Source organism: Dreissena polymorpha, chromosome 15 (assembly GCF_020536995.1).
Source record: "Dreissena polymorpha isolate Duluth1 chromosome 15, UMN_Dpol_1.0, whole genome shotgun sequence".
NCBI classification, from domain to species: Eukaryota; Metazoa; Mollusca; class Bivalvia; order Myida; family Dreissenidae; genus Dreissena; species Dreissena polymorpha.
The window spans coordinates 65211277-65221002 of record NC_068369.1 but is presented as its reverse complement, the minus strand read 5'-3'; the positions used below and the strand labels follow the sequence as shown (position 1 = coordinate 65221002).

Here is a 9726-nt window from a genome sequence, read left to right as displayed (position 1 = left end):
CCAAATGTGATAGCACTAGGCCCAATGGTTATGGACGAGAAGATTTTGAAAGTTTTCACAAAATAGGCCTTATATAAGCAAATGTTCAATTTTGTGACCCCCGGGGCAGGGTCAAATTTGACCCCAGGGGCATAATTTGAAGAAATTAAGTAGAGGACTATTAGATGTTTCTACATACCAAATTGATAGCACTAGGCCCAATGGTTATGGACGAGAAGATTTTGAAAGTTTTCACCAAAATAGGCCTTATACATGTATAAGGATATGTTCAATTTAGTGACCCACGGGGCAGGGTCAAATTTAACCCCAGGAGCATAATTTGAAGAAATTTGGTAGAGGACAATTAGATGTCTCTACATACCAAATTTGATAGCCTTAGGCCCAATGGTTACAGACAAGAAGATTTTGAAAATTTTCACAAAATAGGCCGTATATAAGCATATGTTCAATTTTGTGACCCCCGGGGCAGGGTCAAATTTGACCCCAGGCGCATAATTTGAAGAAATTTGGTAGAGAACTATTAGATGTCTCTACATACCAAATTGATAGCCCTAGGCCCAATGATTATGGACGAGAAGATTTTGAAAGTTTTCACAAAATAGGCCTTAGCTAAGCAAATTTTCATTTTTGTGACCCCAGGGGCAGGGTCAAATTTGACCCCAGGGGCATAATTTGAACAAATTTGAAAGAGGTGCACCCCAGAAACATTCCTGTGAAATTTCATCAGAATTGGACCAGTAGATTAGGAGAAGAAGATGTTTTAAAGGAAAAGTTAACGCACGGACGCACGCACGACGGACACAGGACCATGACATAAGCCCCACTGGCCTCTGGCCAGTGGAACTAAAAATTACTTTTAAATACATTCAAAAGCTTAGTGTGGAGTGTCATAAAGATATTGTGTTCCTATTGATTTTTCACCAATAACAGAGCTGCATGGCAAGAATTGTACATGATAAAAACTTAAGCCTATTATATTTTTCTCCAATCATTTCCAATCATTATTGTCTAAATCAATGGAAGAAAAATACTTATCATCACTGAATACACTTGAAGACTTTTTTACAACCCAACACTTTTCAAACTTGAATACACATGTATCTCAGTTATGAGTTAAGAAAATGATTTGAATTTTACATGTCATCATTTGACTACATTCTAAGCCAGCTGACAATACAATCATCGATTCTGTGACAATTGAACGCACAAGAACGTGAGGTGTGTATGGTTCCATCTGTTTGCATGTGGAAATGGTGATGAACTTGATATTTTTATTTAAAAAATGCAAACCGCGCATTTTGGCACATTGCAGGCTACCTGCAAGTGTATGTGTGACTTTTCTAACACAACACTTTTGAAACTTGAGTATCTCACTTATGAGTAAAGATTTTTTGTATATGTGATCATTTGACTACATTCATTGCAAGCTAATGATAAAATCATTCATAAGTGACGATCAGACACATATAGCACGTGAGGGTGGTTGCCTGCAATTTGCCAAAATGCGAGGTTACACTTCTGAATAATCATTTGAGCCATACATGTTAAAAAATTAATTATATATTTTCTTGGTGAAATTGAAATAAATTTAGAATTATATCTTGTTCATTTCCACGTGAAAAAAAGATGAAACCATACAAACCCCATGTTCCAAACAGTCTGATCTTCATAGATGAATGTTTTTATTTTGATAGTTCCCAATATGTAGACAAATGATCACATGTAAAAAAAATATTAAAAACCTTAACTCAAAGCTGTGATATTCAAGTTTGAAAAGTGTTGCGTTGGAAAAGTCTAAATTGAGCAAGACTATTGTCAAGCAATATAAGTCCCCTACCGGCTCCACCATTGTCAGAAATTCCACCATTTTCAGATTTTTGTTAAATATATTTGTTGCCATAGCAACCAAAATTTTTGATTTAGGAACAAAATGAAATGACGTGCATAATGTCCATATCTATCGATGTTTCAAGATTCATGAAAAAATATTAAGAACTTTTAAAGTTATTGCAGGATCCAGAAAAACCACCATTTCAGCATTATTTCTAGTCTATTTGTTGCCATAACAACCAGAATTTTTACGTAGGAACAAAATGAAATGACGTGCATAATGTCCATATTGACATCTATCCATGTTCCAAGTTTCATGGAAAAATATAAAGAACTATAAAGTTATCGCAGGATCCAGAAAAGTGTTACAGACAGACAGACAGATTGACTGACAGACTGACAGACGGAGTGCAAACCATAAGTCCCCTCCGGTGAAACCGGTAGGAGACTAACAAACAAATTCAATGAATTGATATCCCCCGCCAATATGCTTCTTGACACAAACGTTTTTTGGACAATGCCCTTTCACCTCAATGTATGACCTTGACCTTAACCCCTAGGATTATGGGTGTTGAATGTGAAGCAACCTTAGATGATTGAGAATAACTATGGCAAGTTTCATGGCTCTCGCTCATGTGTTAATGGAGATAAAGATCTAAGCTTATATTCAAAGGCATTTTTTCAAGATACAAAGGGCCATAACTCCATTATTAACAGATGGTTGTACAATGCCATTTGACGTGCATCATCCTCTTATCCATATATATGCTCATATACAAGTTTCAAAGAAATCCGCCAAAGCACTTCCAAGATATGGCTCTGGACGGTGGGATGGACAGAAAGATTGACAGACGGACAGACAACGCCAAAACAATATCCCTCCGCCAATGGCGGGTAATTATAATGCCACACTTAACAACAAAATAATGAAGTTAAACTTTGTGTAATTTTTGAAGTCAACTGTAGAAATACAGCTATGTTTATACCATGTTGTTCACTAAATGCAAGCTTGATACCGTTACAAGTAATAATGCCATAATTACACATAAGATAACCACAAGCACCTGTCTTCGTAATGAAGGGGTCGGCAATGTTAATCTGTATCAAGGTGACATTGTTCACGCGGGACTCCGATGTATGGGACGGGTGGTCAATGGCTCGCTCTCCGTCAACCATAGGGGGCGCTTGAATCTCCAGGCCTTCCACGGTGCTCAGACGGTTCGACATTTCACGGTACTCATTACTGGAAGGGACACAATTTATTACAAACACTGTTTATTAAATCAATTCTGATTCATGGAGTGGATAATGCAAATTCTGAACAAAAATGCATAGTTTGAATATAAATGCCTCAGTAACAGACTACCGTACATTGATTTTCTCCATATATATGGGTTAATGAAACCATTCCAATTTTTTATTACTTAAAAAAATAATTACCAAGCCTTCATCAAAACTAGACCTAAATGTTGTGCAACCATGCAATTAAAAGCTATTCTTATTAGTTTTAATGTTATATTATTTAAGCTATTTACACACCCTTTTTATTTGGAAACAAATAAAAACATCTAGAAGTTGCCCTTATTGCTGTAGTTAATAACCATGACAATAATTTCATTGATAATCATAATATATTATTTAGTTTTAAAAGCCAACTTAACCTGTAGAAGTTGCTCTTTTTGATGTAGTTGTCAAGGGTCTCCGAGGCAGCACTCTTGTAGTAGAGTTGGGGCCTGGGGTCGTCTGCACCAAGGAGGAGCGAGGTCAGGGTCTTGGACTTGCGCAGGAACGGCCGATGGAGCTCCCAGTCGAGACCCAGGCAGCGCAGTAGCACATCTGAATTGAGGAGAAATGTTAAGCGTGAGCAAATGATAGAATGCTAGACCCACATGCAGTTACATGTTTTTCATGCAAAAAAGGTCTTATTCCATATCGGGTCACAGTAGCTCCAGACAAGCCTTCACTATAGTCAATCATGGTTTCCTGGTCTGGACATAAACTGACAGTCAGTCCTGAACAGGGTGTGATAATGCGCAGGCTGGTCTGGAGCTATACTCGCCTCATATGACATTATACTTATCTTTGCATGAAGGTACTCACTGGATTAGCGTTACATATATTTCATTTTGTTAAGTGAGGCATCAAAATACTGAAATGTGAGCATTGGTGAGATATCAACCTCAGAAAGAATGCTTATTTGGACCACAATAATTGATACAGTACACGAATAACATATAGGTCATATACATGAATTAGTATCACTTATTTTACATTTGTGTTAATATAGATAGAACTGACCTGACTAAGTTTATAATATATAAATACATGTAAACATATAAATGTAATTATGTATGCTAGTATTATAATATTCTACACATACTATTAATGCATACCATTGCCACATATATTATGGTAAACTATATGTTATTATAGAAGTTTACACACCAATTTCCATTCATGATATTGTTTGTGATTATAATAAGAATGCATATTTATAAATACAATCATGCATGATACAATGCAATGTATACACGTGTTATCCCTATATAACACAGCTATACCGTATATGTCCTTATTTACGCGTACTGCGCATGTTTTTTCAAGACCCCTGCGCGTTAAATTCGAACCACTATTACCTATTCCTCATATTTGAACAGTGTAGCATTTTCATTACCTGCCGTTCACAACATTGTTTAATCCAATCGTATGACATAGTCTGCTGCAGACCCGCTACATCGCAATGTCCAATTTTAGGCAAATCGTCCGTGGATCCCATTTAATTTTTCATTGACTTAAATATTTCCCCATTAAGAGATGCTCACCATTAAATCCAGTTTGACCCGGGTTTTTTGCGCCTTCACTGCGTCTAGTTGATAAGTATTTATAGTGTGACAAACAATACACTCGAACGCTCAATACCATACAGTTGGCGTCATCTGCGTTAAGCGCATGTGCATCGCATGACAACGTCCCTCACTGCTGCCTTGCACCAGAGTTAAATGCAGTCCTCGAGGAATATACATCGACAACATATATATGGATGTGGAAACAGACTATGATAGCGCTGGCCATTAGACAAATATCATTGGTTTGTCTCTAATTTAAGAAAAATAAAACACCCGGCTATATCTATAACATTTTCTTTACCTGCTGCTCACGACATTGTTTAATACAATCGTATGACATAGTCTGCTGCAGACCCATTACATCGCAATGTTCAATTTTAAACAAATCGTCACCTGTGCTGACAACAATAATTATTATTTTTGTTTGTTTGTAACCTACGTAGTATACTCGCATGGTAGCATATTTAAGCAGAGATCAGAAAATCATTGATACATGTATTCGTTGTTTCAATGCTTAGGGCCGAGTAATTTCGGCGAATCAAAACTCAACTTGCGTAAAAAACTAGCTCAATTAACCGTTAAACTCCACCTCTGTTCTCTGCAAATGATTTGAAAGCGGAGCTATGCATGTGCTATAATTTAATTGGACAATTGCCATTGAGGAACAAACACGCATTGGTTCGGCATGCTGATTGCTAGACAAAGAAAGCCAATTTTGTCGGCGAGAAATTTGTTGCTTTATTGCTTCAGACAGGAAGCGACTTTCCTTTGATGACGTCAAACTATTAATTTACACAGAGTGCAAATTTTCGGAAGACTTTACCTGACTCTTTGTTTACAATTCCAGTAAAAAACACTTGCTTACATTTAAGGTTGGATTAAATTATCAAAATAAAGCAAATGCGAAGCTGAGAAATATGATTAAATTAATTCGCGTCAGTTCAAATAAGACATTTTGCGTTGTAAATCAACGAGTTTTCATGACAACAAAAACTTAAACAAACAATACCACAACGACGCGGGGATCGATATACCTCGATTTTTTTCATGAAAGATCTCATAAGTCTAAGAGCAAACAAATAATTTGTATAGAGTAGTTTATCTTATATAAGATTTAAACAACGGGCATCGCATTGCAAATGGTGCGCATCGAATTACGGAAATGATGCACACTTTTTCGTGTAAATTAGGAAAGAGCGCACTGCACACCTTTATCCCGATCTCAGCAAATTACGGTGTCACTGTGTTGCAAACAAAATGGCCGCAGAAACGATGTTTTCAGATGTTATGTGTCATTCTTTAATGGATTATGGGCTACATAAATCTTATCTTATGGTTCCGATAAATTCTGATTAACCCCAGATAAGACGGCCTGCGCGTCTATTAGGGCATGAGCGTCAATAAGGACATATACGGTATACAGTCAATATCTAGACTTTGTTATCCATATTATTTAATCTCAAGGTCAGAGCAAGCAGGTGGCATTCGTGCAATTTGATATTTATTTTAAATATTTTACTTAACTTTCAAATAGCTACAGAAAAATCAAATTGATTCAAACAGTACCAACTTTCCAAAATTATAACGTTAAACAGTAAAAGCATAATTCCATGTGGCTTTCCATGACTACCTATTGACACTAACCCAAATTCATAAGAACATTAAATTACAATTACACATTGATAGTTTGCCAAAAAATAATTGCAACCTGTTAAAAATGTAGAAATGTATTAGAGTAAAACCTTCTCTGGAAACACCCAAAATTGGAATAACTAAGTGCTTTCGAATCGTTCACCTGCTTGCAATACCGTTCGGGTAAAAAACATGCAAAGCCCTTTACATCACACCCAGTCCATGTACTAACCGTGGTAATGGTGGATAGAAACCGGGCCAATAAGCCTATATCTATGTGCAGCTGAAAACCACATGATCATATATTGAACACATTAAACGATGGCAGAATTAATGACTAAGTTATACCTTCAAGTTCAAATATAAATGTGCAGTAAAATGTCATAAATCATGCACCCAGAATAGAGCTAGTATTCACCAACCCATTCTTAAACCAAAGACTTAAAATAAAGAATATTCTTATATTATGTAATGTTTTAGAGGCTGAGCTAATAATCAGTGAAGTATTTAATGGCATTACACAAATATAATTGCAAGGCTATTTGATTGGAACTGTTTGTTAATGAAATAAGCACCATGTTTAGCCTGTATATTCTCACTATCTGAAGTTTGTTTTCTTGGCTCTGAATCTATTCTTTATTCATAAATCTAAAAATTGATTGGTCAATACTGACCTAGGGTTAGTTTAAACCTATTTGTTTTAGCTTGATTGGGTAGAAAGCCTAAGACTTATTTGAAACGCTCTCGAGTCCGTTTCCTGGGACTAGAACAAGAACTTGGTGACTATGGCGGAAATCTAAAGAATGCTCCCAGAGTGGGATCAAACCCGTTACCTCCCGGTAGCAGGGTGGACACCATATCCTCAACGCCCACGGCGACCTAGGGTTGATGGACATAATGGGCAGACTAGGACTCCAGCTTTTACGAAGGTAAGCTTAAGGGCACCCTAAATACACATAAAATGTAGTGCTGATTTGCTAGTATTTGCTAACTAATGTGCAGCTGAAATTCTATAAAATGTAATTAATCATTTGCTTATTGAAACCAGAGCTTTTCACAATAGATACATATACCCTTACGTCGCATTGTCATATGTAGCAAGCTGTAATAATAATGTTAAAGAACTTTTGAGTTGAAAAATAGACATTTACTATTACATCATGTTTAACATAGAACAATAATACAAACAAGAGATGTGTTTGTCAGAAACACAATGACTCCTATTGCGCCGCTTTGAAGCCAAATATTTGACCTTTGACCTTGAAAGATGACCTTGACCTTTCACCACTCAAAATGTGCAGCTCTATTAGATACACATGCATGCCAAATATCAAGTTTCTATCTTCAATATTGCAAAAGTTATGACCAAGGTTAAAGTTTTGGGAGACACACCATGAATGACTGACTGACCAACTGACACAGTGACAGACAGACAGGCCAAATACAATATACCCCCGATCTTTCGGTCCGGGGTCATAATAAGTATCATAAAAACAATTGCAATGCATGTCAATTTTCATATTCTGGGTTGACAATAAGTGTAGATGTAATTCATCAGACATTAGTTTGTACTGACCAACAGACAGAGAGATGGAAGGATTTAATATCTTCATGAATCATGTACATGCACGAATAATAATAATAATACAAACATACATACATACACCCTTACATTTAATTAAACAATTTCCATTTTCAAGCTAGTTTTGTTGATCCTAACAACTTCAAAATAGTGGTTTTAGGTTGAATGTTTATTTAAAAGTACAATATTAATATTTCTTTATTAATGCAACCCACTACTCCAGTAATAACTGGAATTATACTGAGTTATATTTCAAGTAACTTTCTGAGATGTTGAAATGTCAGCTATCAGTCAGTGCAGCCTTGATGTTGGCTCCTGGCTTAATATTCTTAATGTCAAACACTGCCTGCAATCTTCATTTATTTTATTTATGACAAGCCATCAGTCAAAGTGAAATAGAAAATCAAATCTAAGATGGAATTTTATGCAGATATATTTTTGAATGAACAATTTTCGCTGCTTTGTTTTACAACTGATCGTTCCCATTCAACCAATTACTTATCTTCAAACTGAATTCAAATGAGCCTTGCTCTGGTAAAACTGGGCTTAATGAACATGAGTTAAGTGTTGTCCCAGAATAACCAGTGCAGTTTGCACAGGCTTATCAGGGACAACACTTTTGCAGTTATGGAATTTTTATTTTAAGGGATTCTGTTCTTAACAAAATCCAGTCTAGGCGTAAAGTGTCTTATCTGGGATGACACTTCACACATGCATTAAGCCCTGTTTTCATAGAGCGTGATTTAAATGCTAACAACAATTAGAAAGTCTGTTGACAGACTGTGAAACTTGAAAAACTAATGAAATTGGCACATTTTGGTTTAGAAGTAAAGCAGTCTTATGACAGTTGATAAAAATAGGATCTATTTTATGTTATTAGACCCCGACCGGTTTCACCGGAGGGGACTTATGGTTTGCGCATTGTGTGTCCGTCAGTCTGTCAGTCCGTCAGTTCGTCAGTCTGTGAGTCTGTCACACTTTCCTGGATCCTGTGATAACTTTTAAAGTTCTTAATATTTTGTCATGAAACTTGGAACATGGATAGATGGCAATATGGACATTATGCACATCATTTCATTTTGTTCCTACGTCTTAAATTCTGGTTGCTATGGCAACTATTTGTTATTAAGACTAGAAATACTGCTGAAAATGGTGGTTTTCTGGATCCTGCTATAACTTTAAAAGTTCTTAATATTTTTTCATGAAACTTGGAACATGAATAGATGGCAATATGGACATTATGCATGTCATTTCATTTTGTTCCCACGTCTAAAATTCTGGTTGCTATGGCAACAAATAAAACAAAAATCTGACAATGGTGGAATTTCTGACAATGGTGGAGCCGGTAGGGGACTTTTATTGCTTGGCAATAGTCTTGTTTTATCATGGGACCAGAAGCATCACTAATCAAAGAAATGTGCATTGATAATTTAGTGCAAGCAGATTAAAAAAAGTAGTTCCATCACAAAAGAATCCTGATTACACCATCTTAATATTCATGCCCTAAGCAAACTCAACAAAAACTGTAATGAAGACTGTAAATAGCTTATTTTAGAAGCAAAGCTAAAGAAGATTTAATATGACAATACATTAACAGTTTAATACCTTTTCAATACCATTAGATTACAGGCTAATAATATAATTTATCAGTGTATGATACATAAATCAAAAACCTTATGTCACACAATTATAACACAGGATATAAAGTAAAATAATAAATTACTAACTAATCCCAATACAGCATAAAAAGTAAGATCATTTCAAAGCAGTCATCTATGTCTCGAAACCCAGGATATAATAGCAAATAATAAAGGACTAGCACATCTCAAAACAACA

General features: G+C 35.9%; 1 protein-coding gene across 2 annotated transcripts in view; it reads right to left on the bottom strand.

Moving 5' to 3' along the window:
- Positions 1-2727: 2727 nt before the first annotated feature.
- The window catches only part of LOC127859354 (uncharacterized), a 60541-nt gene continuing 53542 nt past the window's right edge, over positions 2728-9726 (bottom strand). For both annotated transcript variants that reach the window (XM_052396706.1, XM_052396708.1), the window contains 2 exons: positions 3492-3666; positions 2728-3073 (listed from right to left, as the gene is read on the bottom strand). In XM_052396706.1, coding sequence (XP_052252666.1) covers positions 2743-3073; positions 3492-3666 — 506 coding nt within the window. In that variant the 3' untranslated portion in view covers positions 2728-2742. The remainder of the gene's footprint in view (positions 3074-3491; positions 3667-9726) is intronic.